We start from the raw sequence: 20,224 nt of genomic DNA on the forward strand, positions 1-20,224 counted from the left end.
TTATACGCCAAAGGCACCAGATGGAAACATTTTCGAATTGTCTTCATTTTCCTAAATTACTTCTTCACATTTGCCTATAACATACCAGCGGTTCTGAATGTTCCGGATCAGAAAATGGCTCTAGAGTTTACATATAAGGTTTGTATACAGTAACCAATTGATAAAATCAAAGATAATTATTTTTGCAGCAAATCCCAAATCTTCCTGAAGATATAAAATCTGGTCCAATTTTCATTCTAGCCATTGATTATTGGCTGCAGATTCCATTCAACTTTATGGCCGCATTGACTGCCGGTGGATCTTTCACATTTATCACACTGTTATCTATAAATATGAATTCGGCAACTAGAAGAAATAACCTTTCGGAGAATACAAAACGACTACAACGAAAATTCCTCAAAGCCATTTATTCACAGGTTTATATTTCTTATAATCTGGTCACAAACTTGTCCCAGGCTTGTCCTAGGCTTAGAACAAGGCAGGGACCATCTGGGCTTGTCTGTCGCTTGTCCTTGGTCTGTCCTAGTCTTGTCCTATTCTGGTCCTAGACTTGTACTAGGCTCTGACTAGCCTTGTTCTAAGCTTGTCTTACGCTTGTCCTGGGCTTGTCCTACGCTTGCCCTAGACTTGTCCTAGGCTTGTCCCTTCACTTGTCCTAGGCTTGTCCTAGGCTTGTCCTAGGCTTGTCCTAGGCTTGTCCTGGGCTTGTCATGGGCTTGTCCTGGACGTGTTCTAGGCTTGTATTAGGCTCGCCTTACACTTGTCCTAGGCTTTTCCTATGTTTGTCCTTGGAATGCCCTGGAACCTTTTCCAACCATCTAAATCCAAACCTTTCCCAACCATCTAAATCTGAAATCGAAAAAAGAGTCCAAATATTCAGGTCACAGTGTTTGCAATAAACGTTTTATGTCCCATGTCGTATGTTGTCATTTCCATATTGACTAACTATTACAACCAAATGGGGAACAATTTGGTGTTCATCATTGGCGCTTTTCACGGTATCAACTCGACGTTAATCATGCTCTGGGCTCATAAACCATATCGTGAAGTTTGCTATAATCTAGCAAAAAGAGCTCGGGAGAAATTGGAAATGGCCAATGCTGTTGTGAGAAATAATCATCAACCAACTGTTTCCACTACTGTTTTAGTTTAAAAGTTTCTAATGAAGTTTTTTTCTGATTTGCTGGTTCCAGTCTGAAACTCATAACAGCTAGAAAGCACTTTGAAAACAGGTGCTTTTCAGTTGATTTTGACCATTTTCAAGAGTCTGGAGCTCAGCTGTCAAGTTTCCGATCACTTTGAAAATTTTGAAGGTTATATAGTAGGCCTAGATTAAAAACTTTGCGTTGACAGAATTTTTCAACAATTCCTAGTGTTTCAGCTATTTGCCGGTTTCAGAAGGACACCATTTCTTGGCCTGTTTTTTATACCGAAAACCTGAAATAACAGGTGTCTTTCAGAAATCTGCAAATAGCTGAAAAACTAGGAATTTTTATAAAATTCTGTGAATACAAAGTTTTCAATCAAGGTCTGTTTTACACCTTCCAGAAATTTCCAAAATGGTCGAAGACTTGTCAGCCGAGCTCCACACTCTTGAAATTGGTCCAAAATGACCAAAAATCAACTGAAAAATTTATATCTTGTTGTATATCATATTGACCGGTACTGTATATGAACCAAATTTTGATAATTCCTTCTTTCACATCTGACATCATCATTCATAAGTCTAGTGGTCACAAAAAGCGTTCTCCAGCCTCCAAAGCATTGACTCAATCTTCCTTATCAGTTGATTTTTTAAACCTTGTTTGCTTCTATAAAATATCATTTCCTATCACTATATCATAAGTTTCAAAAAATGCTCATTTTTGTCTTTTTGATTTGTTTCAGTTTCTGCAATTCCCAACAAATAATTCATCTGAACAGCTTGAAAGGCAATAATTTTTTTTTTGAATATAAAGAGTGAAATGGTTCTTTACAAAAGTGAGTTTTTTGAAAATTCAGATTTTTTTCATGGACCTAACTTTTAATAATTTTTCAGTTTGCTTTATTTGAAAAACAGTTCAAAAAATTCAAATTCCGGCGTGCTAGCTGCTACAGCAATTCAAGAAAATTCGTTTTCGATTTCGAAGTTAACGGATTATCAGTTGTACAGCTTGACTGGAATTTTGTACATTACAAATACAGTCAGGCAGATGGTAGACCTTTGAAAGTCCCAAAAATAAATACAAAATAATTTTAGATAATAAATTTCGGTCTATTTTATAACCTTCAAAATTTTCAAAGTGATCGGAAACTTGACAGCTGAGCTCCAGACTCTTGAAAATGGTCAAAATCAACTGAAAAACACCTGTTTTCAAAGTGCTTTCTAGCTGTTATTAGTTTCAGACTGGAACCAGCAAATCAGAAAAAAACTTCATTAGAAACTTTTAAACTAAAACAGTAGTGGAAACAGTTGGTTGATGATTATTTCTCACAACAGCATTGGCCATTTTCAATTTCTCCCGAGCTCTTTTTGCTAGATTATAGCAAACTTCACGATATGGTTTATGAGCCCAGAGCATGATTAACGTCGAGTTGATACCGTGAAAAGCGCCAATGATGAACACCAAATTGTTCCCCATTTGGTTGTAATAGTTAGTCAATATGGAAATGACAACATACGACATGGGACATAAAACGTTTATTGCAAACACTGTGACCTGAATATTTGGACTCTTTTTTCGATTTCAGATTTAGATGGTTGGGAAAGGTTTGGATTTAGATGGTTGGAAAAGGTTCCAGGGCATTCCAAGGACAAACATAGGAAAAGCCTAGGACAAGTGTAAGGCGAGCCTAATACAAGCCTAGAACACGTCCAGGACAAGCCCATGACAAGCCCAGGACAAGCCTAGGACAAGCCTAGGACAAGCCTAGGACAAGCCTAGGACAAGTGAAGGGACAAGCCTAGGACAAGTCTAGGGCAAGCGTAGGACAAGCCCAGGACAAGCGTAAGACAAGCTTAGAACAAGGCTAGTCAGAGCCTAGTACAAGTCTAGGACCAGAATAGGACAAGACTAGGACAGACCAAGGACAAGCGACAGACAAGCCCAGATGGTCCCTGCCTTGTTCTAAGCCTAGGACAAGCCTGGGACAAGTTTGTGACCAGATTATAAGAAATATAAACCTGTGAATAAATGGCTTTGAGGAATTTTCGTTGTAGTCGTTTTGTATTCTCCGAAAGGTTATTTCTTCTAGTTGCCGAATTCATATTTATAGATAACAGTGTGATAAATGTGAAAGATCCACCGGCAGTCAATGCGGCCATAAAGTTGAATGGAATCTGCAGCCAATAATCAATGGCTAGAATGAAAATTGGACCAGATTTTATATCTTCAGGAAGATTTGGGATTTGCTGCAAAAATAATTATCTTTGATTTTATCAATTGGTTACTGTATACAAACCTTATATGTAAACTCTAGAGCCATTTTCTGATCCGGAACATTTAGAACCGCTGGTATGTTATAGGCAAATGTGAAGAAGTAATTTAGGAAAATGAAGACAATTCGAAAATGTTTCCATCTGGTGCCTTTGGCGTATAATTGATAGTAACGATTTTCAAAAATTAGCGCGATGGATGTGCAGACAACTAAAGAAGAAAATGACCTCGAATTTTTGTAGACTCTAATTTGACGTACACTTTGAGCTCAATTATCTCGGCTCCTTCAAAAGATCATTGAAAATTATCAACTTATAAATTATTCATCATATTATCACCAAAATTTTAACAGTTGACAAACTGTTGATATCTCTTATATGAACCAAGATAATTGAGCTTAAAGTGCAAGTATAGTCAAACTAACCAAAAACTAAAGCCATAATTAGATAAACCTGGAAAAGTGTGGACACTCCGAACCAATTCGTTAGAATCCCCAACGGATATCCTCCCATAGCCGGAAAAATCAATAAAGGAACGCTTAACACAGTAAATCCCCAGTCTAGCAGAATGCAGGACGCGTGCAAATTGAACATGTACCATTTGGCGGTGCCCATGTTTTTTGGCGTCTCCCAAACGATGCAATAAATTCCAAAAATGTGAAGAGGTGTCGCAAAAACAGTTATAATATGAAGAGTGTTTGTTAGGGCTTCGGGTGTGTCTAGAACCATATCTTTTGAAAAATCAGAAATCCTGAGTGGATAAAATAACAGGCCCGTGGGTGCGCAAGTTTGCACCTGACGTGTATAGAAAGTGATGTAAAAGAAACACCTAGAAAAGCACACGACCAATTTTTTCAGCTGATATGATTTTTGAGCTAGATCACGCATTATATTTCTGTCCTTATCAAAACTTTGAACGACACTGGTACACCCTTTCACTGCTCAAACCTAATAGATTGGATGGCTCAGTGGTCTAATTTTAAAACCAAATTTTCTCGAAACTGATAGGTCCGCAGCAAAAACGAAAAACAGATCCGGAAAGGACATGTCCTCAACTTTCGAATAATATCGGTCTCGACCCGAAACTTCAACTTAAGTCAACAAGCTTCCCTTAGAATCATTAATACGAATGATGAGCCTTTGCCAAGCCAATTCCCATATTTCCATAGTCTGGTTATATTCTCAAATCCCGCGCCGTTTTTCACCCAGTCTCACGCATTATATTTCTGTCCTTATCAAAACTTTGAACGACACTGGTACACCTTTTCACTGCTAAAGAATAAAGAACAGCTTTAATTATATATAAATTTTATGATGTTTTCAAAAAACTTAAAAATTGAAAAGAAACAAAAACAAGAACAAATACAAGAGCAAACAACTATTAATTATTATCATTGGCCCAATGTTGGAAATTCGGAATCATCCAGAAGCGCTGAACTGCATGCAGGACACGTTCTCTTTGTCTTGAACCATTCTTGAACACACTCTGTATGGTATCTGCGCTTGCAGCACTCGCATTTGATGGTTCCTTCTTCTGATTCCATTTCCTCGATGCAGATCAAGCAATCAGTGTCAGCAAGCTCTCCTGGTTTCACTTTTGGAGTCTTCAGTAGAGAATGACAAATTTTTGGAGCTTCTGACTTGAAGATGTCTTCGTAGGTCTTCAAGAATCTTTTGGAGAGAGCTGGGAACTCTGGAAGCTCTGGAATCTCATCTGGTTTGACTACTCGGCTTCCACGGATCATCTCCAACTGGGTGTTGACTGCTTGAATGTAGATTTTAGCCTTCTCGCAAAATTTAATTGATTCAACTTTAGTTGCATCCTCGATTTCCTTGTTGTGAGCCTTTATTCAGATTCGTTGAGCAAGTTCTCTGCATTTTCCAACTGGATTCCCGCTTCGAAGAGTTCCTTGAATCTCGAGAAGTTTGAAGAGCACATCTCTCACTTTCTCCGTCTCCTCGTCACTTCTGGTTGGTTCCATGAATCTGACTTCAGATGATTGTTGAGCCTCCAGTTCATTGATTTGATGTTCCTTCCTCATCAGAGATTTTTCAAGGGTTTCAATGGTCGTTGACTTCTCTTGAATAATGTTATATTTAGATTCGACTTCCATCTCAAAATTCATGATCGTGTCTTGCTTTTCCAGAAGATCCATGTTCTGCCTTTCGATGATGTCGTTTGGATCTTAAAAGTTCCTCTAACATCCTGATTCTCTCCTCCGTATCCATTACTTTCTGCTTCTGAACCTCAACTTCCAGCTCTGCATTCGTCAAGTCTTTCTTCAAATGCTTACACTCGAGTTTGGATACTCTCAGCTTCTCATTAGCCACATCAGCAAAATGACTGGCACGGGAGCACTTTGGACAAGATTGAGATTTCTTTGAGGCTTCTGGCATTTCGGGTTCTGGAGAGAAAGAAGGTTCCGATGTGCTTTGGTTGGATTCTTCAGACTTCTTCGTCTTTTTGGATCGCATCTTCTTCGGAACATCAGATGTAACTTCTTGATCCTTTTCTTCAACGATAACGTCGGTTTCTTCTGGTGGTGTTATCACGGAAACTGTAGTGTCTTATACAGGAACCGAGAAAAATTTGGTCAAAGTTTCTAAAAAAAAAGAAATTCTGAAAAGTTCAGAATTTCTGTATTTCAGAAAATCATATATTGAAAATACGGATTCTTCAAACCAATTTTAAATTTCCTCCAAAATTGAATTGTTCGGTTTTTTTCAAAATGACTTTCCAATTTTCCACTGATCTACGCACCAAAAAACACAAACCCATTGGAAAAAATAGTAGTTTTTCTCCAAACATTTTTAATCCGAATTTGTTGTTTGTCATTGAAAAAAATTGGCAATTTTTGGTCTCCCAAAGGTCGCACCTCTCTTTTTTTTTCCAATTGTTTTAATTCGCACCTATTGTAACAAGAAGTGGAGGAACTTTGTACAAACAACACCCAACATGTCACATGTTTTTATGGGCGGGGCTTAAATGAGTATATAAAAATTGAAGTCTGTGTAAAATTTCGAATTCCCGCCTCTTTACTATGCCTCGCTTCTCTGGAAAGACCGTAATCATCACTGGTTCCTCCCATGGAATCGGTAGATGTGTGGCTTTGATGTTTGCTAAAGAGACAGCTAATGTGACAATCACCGGAAGGAATGCCCAACGTCTTCAGGAGACAAAAGACCTAATTTTGAGTTCTGGAGTCTCAGAATGCCATTTAAATTCTGTTTTGGGTGATGTGACGACTTCTGAAGGGCAAGATGAATTGATCAAAACAACGTTGGACAAGTTCGGAAAAATTGATATTCTGGTGAGTTCTCTGCCCTTCTAATACAGGTTTTATGGCATATTATAGGTCAATAACGCCGGCGCCTCAATCATGGACATTTCTGGTCCAACTGGAGTGGATCAAAGTATGGATATTTATCATAAGAATATGCAGCTGAATCTGCAGTCGGTGATTGAGATGACGCAGAAAGTGAAGCCGCATTTGATGGAAACCAAGGGGGAGATTGTGAATGTTTCGACAATTGGAGCTGGACCACATGCGGTAGGTTTCGGGCAAGAGTTGGGCCCTTTTTGAGGTTCCAATAAGGTCTAGGGCATTAATAGAACAAAAATAGGAAAATGCAACAAAAAGTCTAGGAAAAGCCGAAAAAATGATCATAGTAAGCCTAAGACAAGCGAGGGACAAGGTTTGAACGAACATAGGACAAGAATAGGACAAGGTTTTGAAATATCTACAAGCCTAGGAAAAGATTAGGACAAGGTCAGAATAAGCCGGAAATAAGGCAGGGACAAGAATAGGACAAGGCTAGGACAAGCCTAGTGGGGTCCGATCTTTTTTTTTTTTCTTTTTTTTTCTCGACAACCTGACTTGCAAGTCTTGGGCAAGCTGAGGACAAGCGAGAGACACGATTTGGACATGCCTATTGGGACTCTACCTTGTTCTAAGCTCGTCCTCACCTTGCCAGATGCTTGCCTTATCCTTACCCTATTCCAGCAGCCCGACTTCCTCTACTACTCCATCGCCAAAGCAGCACTTGACCAATACACTCGTAGCTCTGCCATCGACCTCATCCAACACGGAATTCGTGTCAACTCCGTGAGCCCCGGAATCGTCGTCACTGGATTCATTGGAGCCGCCGGCTTGGAGTATGAGTCAGCTCGCAAGGTACAGTGATCCTTCTACAATTCCGAAATTTTTAATTTTCAGTTTTACGAGAAACTGGCTAGCAACAAGCAATGGATTCCGGCAATGGTCGCTGGTAAGCCGGAGGATATTGGCAATGTTATTTTGTTTTTGGCCGATCGGAAACTGTCGTCTTATATCATTGGACAATCGATTGTTGCTGATGGAGGGTCCACTTTGGTGATGGGTGTGGATTTTGGAGCAGCCATGCAATAATTTTTCTTTCAGTTGCGAATTTTTGGAATGAGTAGCTTCAATAAACTTTCAGAACTCCAGATAATCAAAAATTCAAAATCTCAGAATCTCAAAATCTTGAGAATCTTTCAATTTCAAAGAATCTGAATTTTAGAATTTCAGAATCTCAGAATTTCAGAAACTCAGAATCTCCGAACCTCCGAATTTCAGAATCTCAGAATATTACATTTTTCATTTTTTGAATTTCATAAGTTCGTAATTACAAAATTTCATAACTTCGTAACCTCAGAATCTCAGAATTTCAAAATTTCAGAATTTCAGAATTTCAGAATTTTAGAATTTCAAAATTTCAGAATTTCAGAAATTCAGAATCTCAGAATTTCAGAATTTCAGAATTTCAAAATTTCAGAATTTCAGAATTTCAGAATTTCAGAATTTCAAAATTTCAGAAATTCAGAGTTTACAGGATTTCAAATTTCAGAGTTTACAGGATTTCAGAATAATAGAATCAGACACACATTCAATCTTTATTTTTCCAAAAAAAAATTGAAAAAAGTTCTATACGAGTATTTTTCTAATCAGCAAAAGTTTTAGGTCCCATCAATTGGCATCCTGATCAATGCACTTGTAGACGCCTTGACTTTTCATCAGTTTCACTCTTTTCGACAAATGCTCAATGAGCAAAATATCCAAAATCGTCAAGAGCATTATGAAGAACGCGTAGAACTCGAAATTTTCCCATTCCACCGGGTACATTGGGATTTCAGTGGGTGTTTGACCAAGTTTCAGCCAGTTCTGGGTCCAGTTGCGTCTGAAATTTTTTTTTGGATGAAACAAATTACAGTAATCCTGTCCTACCGATACATCTCCATATTCACCAGAATGGCTCCCCATAGAGCCAACTGAATGAACGTGTGAGCCAAGGATTGGATCTGAAAATTTCCAACAATTTTGGAAAATTTTTGATGAAAATCGAAATTTCAGAAGTTTTGAAAATTCAGAACGTCAGAAATTCAGAAATTCCGAATATCAGAATTCCAGAATTTCATAATTTCATAATTTCAGAATTCCAGAATTTCATAATTTCATAATTTCAGAATTTCAGAATTTTAGAATTTCAGGATTTCAGAATTTCAGAATTTCAGAATTTCAGAATTTCAGAATTTCAGAATTTCAGAATTTCAGAATTCCAGAATTTTTGTATTTCAGAATTTCAGAATTACAGAATTTCAGAATTTCAGAATTACAGAATTTCGGAATTTCAGAATTTCAGAATTTCAGAATTTCAGAATTTCAGAGTTTTAGAATTCCAGAATTTCAGAATATCAGAATCTCAGAATCTCGGAATTTCAGAATTTCAGATTTTCAAACTTTCGAAGTTTCTTAACAACTTAATTTCCGTAATACAGGAATTCAGATACCGTAAAACCTCTAATAGAACGACACCCGGATCGTCCACTTTGAGCCTATATATCTCATTTTCTGTAAAAGATATCAAAAAGTGGCTAACTAGTAAAATGTTGCTGATATCCTGATAAACAATACTAGTTCACCACTTTTTGATATCTTTCAAAAGAAGTGAGATATATAGGCTCAAAGTGGACGATCCGGGTGTCGTTCTATTAGAGGTTTTACGGTATTCGAAAATTCAAAAGTTCAGAATCTCATAATTTCAGAATTTTTTTTTTATTTCCAGAATCTCTGAATTTTTTTTTTCTAAAACTTTTTCTAAAAAGAATTTCAATTTTTCTAAAATTCTGGGAAACTAGGAGTTTCGGAAATTCTAAAATTCCAAAGAATTCTAAAAACTTACAAATGAAAATTGCTTGATGAAAATTCTCAAGCTCATATCCAGAATCGCCAGCAACAACGAAGTGACAGTGAGGATTAGAGTGAGTCGGAGTGGAGAGATAATGTCCACGTATTTCGGTTCGGAGCCACTGACGATATGATTGATAGAGAACTGCAAAAATTAATTTTTGTTCAATTCCGTCTATGGGATTTTCAGAATCAACACAAAATTTCACATCGAAATGGCTCATTTACAAGCTTTTGCATTTTTTCCTCAACTCACATCAAAACAAGTCTTCACATTGACCGTAATCATCTCATCCTTATTCTTCAAATACATCCGATGCCATTTGTCAGCTACCGTAATATTTTCGAGTAGTCCTTCCATTTCATCAACATCGAATTCCGACGTATCAGTTTCGTTAATTCGAACTTCATCTCCCTCGGAAATCGAACGCGTCGTTCGATTTGGAAAATCTGTCCAATTTGTCAAAACGATCGGTTCCATTTGGACCTGAAATTTTTTGAATTTTTTGAAGAAATGCATTCACGCTCTATTGATGAATACCTGAGAAATCGACTCAACCGCAGCTTGGCATTTCTTCAAGAATCCCTCGAGCTCATGTGGCACATAATTAATGCACAATTTCGAATGGAGCACAATCAGTGAGCTCGCAGCCAGTAGAACCAAAAAGAATACGGTGCGAAGGATGACGAATAGTCGCATTTTTTAGAGAGGAATATGGTTTTTTTCTATTTTGGAGTTGACGAAATTTGGATAGTTTTGGAAATCCACAACATCAAGAATATTACACGTGAACAAATTCAAAAGTTTCTCGTGTTTTTTAGAAAAATAAAGATTAGGAATGTCTGATTCTGAAGGCTCTGAAAATTATGAAGATTCTGAGAATTATGAAACTTCTGAAGTTCTGAAATTCTGAAATTCTGATATTCTGAAACCCTGAAATTTCGAGATTTGGAGATGCTATGAATTCTAAACTTTTGAGATTCTGAAATTCTAAACTTCTGAGATCCTGAAATTCTAAACTTCCGAGATTCTGAGACTTCCGAGATTCTGAAACTCTGAAATTCTGAAACTCTGAAATTCTGAAATTTTGAAATTCTAAACTTCCGAGATTCTGAAACTTCCGAGATTCTGAAACTCTGAAATTCTGAAACTCTGAAATTCTGAAATTTTGAAATTCTGAAATTCTGAAATTCTGAAATTCTGAATTTTTGAAATTCTGAAATTCTGAAATTCTGAAATTCTGAAATTCGGAAATTCTGAAATTCTGAAATTCTGAAATACTGAAATTCTGAAGTTTTGAAATTTTGAAAAGTCTCAAATACTGGAGATTCTGAAGTTCTGAAAATTCTGAAATTCTGAAATTCTGAAATTCTGAAATTCTGAAATTCTGAAATTCTGAAATTCTGAAGTTCTGAAATTTTGAAAAGTCTCAAATACTGGAGATCCTGAAGTTCTGAAAATTCTGAAATTCTGAAAGTTTTGAAATGTTGATATCTTGAAAAATTCAGTGATTTTTGAAGTCCTGATGGATTCTGAAAGATCTGCATTATCTAATTTTGATGATTCATGAGAAATTATGTAAGTTTGAAAATCTGATTTTCAGAAATTTTTTTTATTTTTGAAATTTTGGAAACTTGACATTCTGAAATTAGAAAAAAAATTAAGACACCGAAATTCAAAAAATACAAAATTCTGAAATGCTGGAATTATGAAAATCTGGATATTGAGAAATTTGGTAGTTCTGAAATTCGGAAATGTTGAACTTTAAAAATTCCGAATTTCTGAAATTTTGAAAGTCTTAAGGTGCCTGGGAATTTACAAAACAGAATATACATATTTTTATTCAGAAAAAAATTCATCACATAAAATGCTTATCCAATCACATTTGACTGTCTTGTGACCAATTTAAAATAAGTCCCTTCAGAATCCTCCATCAACTCCTCATGAGTCCCTTGAGCACTGACACTTCCATTTTCAATGACCGCAATTTTGTCGGCGTTCCGAACAGTTGAGAGACGGTGAGCAATGACCAAGACAGTCATATCCTGGGAACACCGACTGAGAGCTTCCTGAACCAGTGCTTCCGACTCCACATCCAATGCCGAGGTGGCCTCGTCGAGAATCAGGACCTGAGGATTGCGAACAAGGGCTCTGGCGATAGCCACCCTCTGCTTCTGGCCGCCGGACAGCCGGACTCCTCGCTCTCCACAAACCGTGTCGTAACCATCTGCCATCTTGGAAACGAACTCATCCACATTGGCCATCCGTGCCACTCGCATCATGTCTTCCTCCGATCCTTCGTCATAGCCATACAGAATATTCTCTCGGATCGTTCCCGAGAACAAGACAGGCTCCTGAGCAACAAGTGCCACTTTACTATGGTAAAATTTATGGTCAATATTCTCGATTGGGGTCCCATCAAGAAGAATTCGTCCCGACGAAGGAGCATAGAATCGTTGGAGTAGAGAAACAAGAGTGGACTTTCCATGTCCACTAGGGCCAACCAGAGCCACGGTCTGTCCGGGGGCAATCGATAGATTCAGACTTTTGAGGATCCTTTTTCCATCGATCTCGTAAGCAAAATCCACGTCTTCTATCGTAATCCCACCAATAACACTCGGTTTCTCGGTGCCAGAGAGTAGCTTGGATTTTGGATCAGAGCTTAGGAGGTCCAGAACTTTCTTGGACTTCCCAATGGTTTTCATACCCTCCGAGTGCAGTTTAATTAGTCTCTGAAATTAAACTCATAATTAATTTAAAGCTAACTCAACGGCTCTCACCGTTAGTGCATATATCGCTCGAAAATGGTAGATCACAAACGTGTGAAACTCCTGCCCATCCAATCGATTGTATTTCCTCAAATAATGGCCATACCAATAAATGAGCAACGAATCGAGTCGCCACCCGAAATTGACCAAGAATCCATGAGAAGAATCACTTCCAACGTCTTTGGAACGGATATTGTAGTATTCCTCATTCACAAGATTATATCTTCGAAGTTCGTTGGATTCGGCAGCCATCGATCGGATGGTTCGTGCTCCGGAGAACGCTTCTCCAGTTATTCCGCTGCAGCGAGAATCGGAGGCGACAGTCTCTTCGGATATCATCTGAAATCTTTTTTTTGTTGTTTGAATCATAACATTTTTAATAGTCCTAAAACAGTAATCTCACCTTCCTCTCATTTCCAAAGTATATCGACACAAAACTAATGGCAGGCGCAGACAACAAAATCGTCAGTGTCAGTTGCCATGAACACGTTAACAGAAGCATGCCATCTCCAATAACCATGAAAACATCTGTCGCAACGCTGGCAATCAATTCAGGCGTGTAGCTGGCTATCGTTCCACAGTTGGACGATAAAAGTGTGCTCAACTCTCCCGATTGATTTTGATCGAAGAAACTGATCGGTTGGTGTAGAATGTTCTCGTGAACCGAGTTTCGAAGATCCACTGTTGCTCGGAGTTTCGCCAGACCCATATAGTATTCCTTTGTAGATAATAAAATGATTGTGACGAGCCGAACTAGTTGCCATTTAACACAGGAAGAGAGATCATGTGGTCCATCTCTAAACATATCGGATTGCATTCTTTTGTAAAGGATTGGTTCGTAGAGGAAGCCTGAAATTCTCTTTGATCTTAAATATCTCGGCTCCTACAAGTGATATCGAAAAAATGATAACTGATAAATTATTCATCATAAGATCATCTACATTTCCTCAGTTTACAGACTTTTGATATCTCTCATAGGAACCGAGATAATTGAGCTTAAGGCAAACTTACAGACACATTCGGCCGCCAGAAGCAAATACGGAAGCCGGAAAGCGTTCCAATGCTTTATATGAATATTGAAAATAGTTCTGAAAAGTGCGAAACTTCCAGGTTCTTCATTTTCAATTCCTGGAAAAAACTTGGAGTTCTTCAAAATTTTAGAATTTTAGAATTTTAGAATTTTAGAATTTTAGAATCTCAGAATCTCAGAATTTTAGAATTTTAGAATTTCAGAATTTCAAAATTTCAGAATTTCAGAATCTCAGAATCTCAGAATTTCAGAATCTCACAATCGCAGAATCTCAGAATCTCAGAATCTCAGAATCTCAGAATCTCAGAATTTCAGAATCTCAGAATTTCAGAATCTCAGAATCTCAGAATTTCAGAATTTCAGAATCTCAGAATCTCAGAATCTCAGAATCTCAGAATCTCAGAATCTCAGAATCTCAGAATCTCAGAATCTCAGAATCTCAGAATCTCAGAATCTCAGAATCTCAGAATCTCAGAATCTCAGAATCTCAGAATCTCAGAATCTCAGAATCTCAGAATCTCAGAATCTCAGAATCTCAGAATCTCAGAATCTCAGAATCTCAGAATCTCAGAATCTCAGAATCTCAGAATCTCAGAATCTCAGAATCTCAGAATCTCAGAATCTCAGAATCTCAGAATCTCAGAATCTCAGAATCTCAGAATCAAAGAATCTCAGAATCTCAGAATCTCAGAATCTCAGAATCTCAGAATCTCAGAATTTTAAAATTTTAGAATTTTAGAATTTCAGAATTTCAGAATTTCAGAATTTCATAATTTCAGAATTTCATAATTTCAGAATTTTAGAATTTCAGAATCTCAAAATTTCAGAATTTCAGAATCTCAGAATCTCAGAATCTCAGAATCTCAGAATCTCAGATTCTCAGAATTTTAGAATTTCAGAATTTCATAATTTCAGAATTTTAGAATTCCAGAATCTCAAAATTTCATAATTTCAGAATTTTAGAATTTCAGAATCTCAAAATCTCAGAATCTCAGAATCTCAGAATTTCAGAATCTCAAAATTTCAGAATATCATAATTTCAGAATTGTAGAATTTCAGAATCTCAAAATTTCAGAATTTCAGAATCTCAACTCACCGTCACTCGTCAAACTCCTTACAATAAAAATCGAAGAGATTGTGAAGAAGACTGCCGCTACCGTACCTCAAAGTGCACTTTCCGGTTTTTCTCCAAAAAAATCCAAGACCAAAAGTTTGACGATTGCAGCGAGGCCACAAATGAACAACAGACAGTAATATCGCCAAATTGAATCTCGAATTTTTTGGATTTTCCATGCTTGTCGTACCGTTTTCCTGATGTACAGTATAACCAATTGTCTGATGAAGAACAAAACAACAAAATCCACGTGGGATGTTGTGTATTTGTAATTGTAGACAGCTAAAAAAATATCCTTCACACATCGATAATGATCCAAAAAATAGGATGTCACAAAGACGTCTAGTAGTATTAGAAAATCGAGAAGTCTCATTTTTTTCAGAAAAATGGAAAAATAAATTTCTGTAGTTTCCCAGATCTGACACGAGGAGAAACGTATGTATGTGTGTGGAATGGAGAAAAACTTTTTTTCATGTTCTTTTACGTGCGATTTTTAGGAAAGCTCTACAGTACCCCACAAAACTATACTGTACTTTAGTTTCCCCCCAGAAACACTTTCAAAATAGAAAAAATATGTTCGGAGCCTGAGCATTTTTTATGCTCATTTCAAAGATCTCAAAGCCAATTTTATATTTTCAAAAAATTCGTTCCAAATTCGTTCAAAATTCATTCAAAATTCATTAGAAGTTCCCGTCCATTAGATCCATTTGTCTTCTAACTAACTTATAATACATCCCATCATTATCCCTCATCAGCTCCCGGTGAGATCCCCATTCTGCAACACATCCCTCGTAGATCACTGCAATCTTATCGGTGTCCCTCACAGTTGATAGCCGATGAGCTATCACAATCACTGTCATCCCGACGGAGCATCTGCCAAGAGCTTGCTGAACCAACGCCTCCGATTCCACATCCAGGGCAGACGTGGCCTCGTCGAGGATCAAGATCCGAGGATTGCGAACCAACGCTCTGGCGATAGCCACCCTCTGCTTCTGGCCACCAGACAATAACCGTATCGTAACCACCCGTCATCTTGGAAACGAACTCGTCCACATTAGCCATCCGAGCGACTCTTATCATGTCTGCTTCTGTCCCTTCATCATAGCCATACAAGATGTTCTCCCGGATCGTACCTGAGAACAAGACAGGCTCCTGACCCACAAGTGCAACTTTGCTATGGTAAAACTTATGATCGATGTTAACGATAGGCGTCTGGTCTAGTAAAATTCTTCCTGATGTTGGAGCGTAGAACCTCTGGAGCAAAGAAACAATAGTCGATTTTCCATGTCCACTAGGGCCAACTAGAGCCACGGTCTGTCCGGGGGCAATCGATAGATTCAGACTTTTGAGGATCCTTTTTCCATTGATCTCGTAGGCAAAATCCACATTCTCTATCGTTATCCCACCAACAACATTCGGAGTCTCGATGCCAGAGTTTAGTTGGGATTTGGGATTTGAGCTAAGGATCTCCAGAACTTTCTTGGACTTCCCAATGGTCTTCATGCCATCCGAGTAGGTTTTGATTAGTCTCTGAAAAAATGAGCTCATAATTAATTCGAAGCTAAGTCTACTGCTCTTACCGTGAGCGCACCTAGAGATCGGCAGTGGTAGACCACAAACACGCTCAAACCTTGCCCATCCATTATGTTGCATTCCCTCAAATAGTGACCACAAACATAAACTCCCCATGAAATGAGTCGCCATGCGAAATCGACCAAGAACCCATGAGTTGAATCACTTCCGACATCTTTGGAACGGATACTGTAGTTCTCCTCGTTCACAAGATAATATTTTCGAAGTTCGTTGGATTCGGCAGCCATGGATCGGATGGTTCGTGCTCCGGAGAACGCTTCTCCAGATGTTCCATTGCAGCGAGCCTCGGAGGCGACAATCTCTTCGGAGAGCATCTGAAATTTATTCTTTTGGATCTCAAGGACTCTTTACTCGGCAACCAGAGGAAGGAGCCTAGGATTATAGGAATTCGATGGTTTATGAATTTCGAAAAAAAAATCTAAAATTTCAAAATGACGCTTTATTTTTGGAATTTCAGAACTTTCAACTCACCCTCTTCTTATCTCCAAAATGAATCGTCACAAGACCAATCACAGGAGCAGATACCAGAACCAACAGTGTCAATTGCCATGACAAATTTACCACGTACATGACATCTCCAACAACGAAAAAGATATCTTTCGCAACGCTAGCAATCAGATCAGGAGTGTAGCTCGCTATTGTTCCACAGTTGGATGCCAGTAGTGTGCTCAGCTCGCCTGATTGATTTTGATCGAAGAAACTGATCGGTTGCTCTAGAATGTTTTCGTAGACCAAGTTTCGAAGATCCACTGTTGCTCGGAGCTTCGCCAGACCCATATAGTGTTGCCGTATAGATGTCAGAATGATTAAGAACAATCGAAGGCTTTGCCATTTTGAGCAAGACGAAATCACATGTGGTCCATCACCAAACATGTCCTTATTCATTTGCTTGAACATGGCCGGTTCGTAAATTGAGCCTGAAAACCTATACTTGTACTTTAAGTTCAATTATCTCGGTTCCTATGAAAGATATCAAAAAACCGTCAACTAATAAAATGTTTTTCATAATATCAGCAACATTTTATTAGTAGACTAAACTTTGATACCTCTCATAGGAACTGAGATAATTGAGCTTGAAGCATACTTACAAACACATTCGCAAGCCAGAAGAAAATACGGGAATCTGAAGGATGTCCAGTGTTTCGAATGCAAATGGAAAAGCGTTTTGAAAAGTTTGAAATTTTCAGACTCTTCATTTTCTGTGCATGAATCGGTTCCTGAAAAAACTTCAGAATTTTAGAATTAAAGAATTTCAGAATTTCAGAATTTTAGAATCTCAGAATCTCAGAATCTCAGAATCTCAGAATCTCAGAATCTCAGAATCTCAGAATCTCAGAATATCAGAATCTCAGAATCTCAGAATCTCAGAATTTCAGGATCTCAGAATCTTAGAATCATAGACTTGTGCTAAATCGCACTCTTCTGATGGTGATTCACCGAAGAATGTGCATTGCATCCCCCCGCAATCACTTTCTTTTATTAAATTCTTTATCATGTAACCAGTATAAAAGCCCCTCTATTGTAGCATTCTATATCGTTCAATAAACCAATGTAGCTTCTAAAACAAGACTCTTAGAATCTCAAAATCTCAGTATCTCAAAATCTCAGAATCTCAGAATTTTAGAATCACAAAATCTCAGAATTTCAGAATTTCAAAATTTCAAACTTTTGAAATCTCAGAATCTCAGAACCTCAGAATCTCAGAATCTCACAATCTCAGTGTTTTAAAATTTCGAAATATCAGAAAACCAGAATTTCAAAATCTTAGGATCTCAGAATCTCGGAATTTCAGAATCTCGTCATTTCAGAATCTCAACTCACCGTCACTCGTCAAACTCCTTACAATAAAAATTGAAGATGCTGTGCAGAAGACTGCCGATACCGTACTCCAAAGTGCACTTGTCAATTTTTGTCCAAAAAAACCGAAAATCAAAATTTTGACCACACCAGCGAGACCGCAAATGAACAAGAGACAGTAATAGCGCCAAATCGAACGTCTGATTTTTTGGATTCCCCATTTTTGTTGTACCGTATTCCTGATGTAGCGGATGAGCAATTGTCGAATAAGACATAAAACGAAATCCGTATATGACCAGTTGAAAAACGACGAAAAGACATCCTCAAAACTTTCAGAATCTTCCAGAAAGTACGATGTCAACAAGACATCTAGAAGTACTAGAAAATCTAGAAATCTCATTTTTTCAGAAAATCTTGAATAGTATGAGAAACAATACTGTTCCCTTTCTTTTGTTCTTTTTCACATTTCATGGGAACCCGCCCGCAGTGATAATTCGATGTATGGGAATTTCGAGAAAAAAAACGATAGTTTCATTTTTGTTTCGTTTTCTGGGAAATTTTTCATAAAGAAAAACTCAAAAATTACTTGATTTTTAAACAAACTGAAAATATCGAAAAAACACAATTCAAAAAATTAAAAAAAACTATATGCGTTGGGGGGGCGGGGGAATCGAACCCCCGTCGAATGCTTACACAGGTGATTCTCTTAGCGTCTATAATAGGTGAAATATTGTTCGCGGAAAGTCGCCATGGGTACATCGGAACATGCCTGCCGCAGGCCATTTACAGACCAATCGCGAGAGCGCCACCGCAAACGCCTATCGCGAGCAAATCTCCTACAATTGGCTTGCCGCGAGAACAATAATTGAACTATATTTTTTCGAATCTGGAAGCTAGCCGCTGCTTGAAAATGATTTATTACACAGAAAAACAATGAAAAACAGAAAAAATGTTATTAAAAATATTTTTTTTTCCTTCCAATGTTGTCGTGTTAGCTGGAGCGGCGCCGGAGCTTAGCTTTTCGTAATGTCCGTTTTCGCCTTTTTCGATGACGGTCCAAGTTGGGGAGAAGAAGAAGAAGAAGACGCTGTAGGATAACGGCTAGGGAACTGAAACAATTCATATAGATTTTATAGCCTTTAATCGAATCTACTCACTGCTAGTTCAAGCTTTCCTTCCTTCCTCTTTCTACGGTTTCTGGAGTATCCGATAGCCGTGAAAGTTAGGACTTTCTGTCTCCCTGTAATGATTAGATTGAAAATCTGGTATTTCTTGTCGATTCTTACATTGTTACAGTACGATAGCACTGTTATCTCTAGATTTTTTGGAAGTTCCGACTTCTAATTTCCAACTTCTGATTTCCGGCCAATTTTTCTCTTTTTCTGAAAATAAAAACGATAAATACATGATTATACAGTATTCTAGTATGTTTCCATATGTTTAATAATGATTTACGGACAAAAACTGCATCGAAAACGGCGAAAAACGAAGTAAAATACCCAAAATAGGGAAAGGAAGTCCGCAAAATAGAAAACAAGAATTTTTCGCGATTGGTCATTTATTGTCCTTTTAAAGGGCCAGTCGCGATGATACGGAGGGTGCTCGCGAATGGTCAATTGTAGAGCCTCTCGTTCGCGGTAGATAAGTAATTGGTCGTTTATAGCCCTATACCTGTAATTGGTCAATCACGAATCACCTGCGCTTGGAAGGCATCCATGCTGACCATTACACCACGAACGCACATGTTCCTCTTGACGCATTTTTTGTACATAAACCTAGCGTTGAGGCGATTTTTTCGTGTGAAGGGGACTGGGAAGTTTCTTTATGAAAACTACCCAGAATTTTCCGAAAAAGAAACATATGATTTTTTTTTGTTTTTCAGAAATTCGAAGTTAGGAATTTTTCGAAATTCTCCAATCTATCCAATTTTAGGTATTCGGCCAGTTCGGAATCACCAGCCTTCTCATTTTTGCCGTTTTCTTGAAATTCTCCAATCTCAATTTTTCGGAAATTTCGTGATTTTTCGAAAACTCAAAGATTCGAAGTTTTCCGGAAATGGTTACTTCTACATTTAAAAATCAAAATTTTTATAAATCCTTGCGCCTTTGATTACTGTAGTTCTGCAATAGTATAATGTCGACCCGGATTTTTAGGTCATGACCTAGTTTTTGAAATTTCTAGCTCATGACCTAGTTTTTTGGGTTTCTAGGTCATGACCTAGTTTTTTTTCGATTTCTATTTTCTGGGATTTCATTGTAGTGGATGGCCTAGAACTGGCCTAACTTCTTGACAATCAGAGA

At 37.8% G+C, this 20,224-nt stretch overlaps 6 protein-coding genes across 6 annotated transcripts in view; 2 read left to right on the forward strand and 4 right to left on the reverse strand.

The window, feature by feature from the left end:
• CBG24209 overlaps positions 1-548 on the forward strand; it is a gene marked incomplete at both ends in the record, with an annotated part of 836 nt that extends 288 nt beyond the window's left edge. The window contains 2 exons of the mRNA XM_002648088.2: positions 1-138; positions 189-548. The exon at positions 1-138 is cut by the window's left edge and continues 288 nt beyond it. Coding sequence (XP_002648134.2) covers positions 1-138; positions 189-548 — 498 coding nt within the window. The remainder of the gene's footprint in view (positions 139-188) is intronic.
• Positions 549-2,426: 1,878 nt separating this feature from the next.
• Cbr-srh-255 lies at positions 2,427-4,030 on the reverse strand (the record flags this gene model as incomplete). The annotated part of the gene is made up of 4 exons (XM_002648089.2): positions 2,427-2,699; positions 3,164-3,391; positions 3,442-3,626; positions 3,841-4,030. The coding sequence occupies 4 exons, from the start codon at positions 4,028-4,030 to the stop codon at positions 2,427-2,429; spliced, it is 876 nt and encodes a 291-aa protein (XP_002648135.2).
• Positions 4,031-4,806: 776 nt separating this feature from the next.
• CBG24211 lies at positions 4,807-5,160 on the reverse strand (the record flags this gene model as incomplete). The annotated part of the gene is made up of 1 exon (XM_002648090.2): positions 4,807-5,160. One exon carries the CDS (start codon positions 5,158-5,160, stop codon positions 4,807-4,809), a length of 354 nt encoding a protein of 117 aa, XP_002648136.2.
• Positions 5,161-6,456: 1,296 nt separating this feature from the next.
• Positions 6,457-7,824, forward strand: CBG24212 (the record flags this gene model as incomplete). The annotated part of the gene is made up of 4 exons (XM_002648091.1): positions 6,457-6,726; positions 6,772-6,966; positions 7,420-7,590; positions 7,633-7,824. 4 exons carry the CDS (start codon positions 6,457-6,459, stop codon positions 7,822-7,824), a joined length of 828 nt encoding a protein of 275 aa, XP_002648137.1.
• Positions 7,825-8,403: 579 nt separating this feature from the next.
• CBG24213 lies at positions 8,404-10,321 on the reverse strand (the record flags this gene model as incomplete). Its single annotated transcript, XM_045240947.1, has 5 exons — positions 8,404-8,614; positions 8,662-8,735; positions 9,617-9,766; positions 9,896-10,108; positions 10,163-10,321. The coding sequence occupies 5 exons, from the start codon at positions 10,319-10,321 to the stop codon at positions 8,404-8,406; spliced, it is 807 nt and encodes a 268-aa protein (XP_045091276.1).
• Positions 10,322-11,493: 1,172 nt separating this feature from the next.
• Positions 11,494-19,684, reverse strand: CBG24214 (the record flags this gene model as incomplete). The annotated part of the gene is made up of 9 exons (XM_002648093.1): positions 11,494-12,354; positions 12,403-12,729; positions 12,794-13,239; positions 13,402-13,518; positions 15,389-16,064; positions 16,115-16,441; positions 16,599-17,044; positions 17,216-17,344; positions 19,621-19,684. 9 exons carry the CDS (start codon positions 19,682-19,684, stop codon positions 11,494-11,496), a joined length of 3,393 nt encoding a protein of 1,130 aa, XP_002648139.1.
• Positions 19,685-20,224: the final 540 nt, after the last annotated feature.

The sequence above is a fragment of the Caenorhabditis briggsae genome, assembly GCF_000004555.2.
Source record: "Caenorhabditis briggsae AF16 supercontig from assembly CB4, cb25.NA_113, whole genome shotgun sequence".
Lineage (NCBI taxonomy): Eukaryota > Metazoa > Nematoda > Chromadorea > Rhabditida > Rhabditidae > Caenorhabditis > Caenorhabditis briggsae.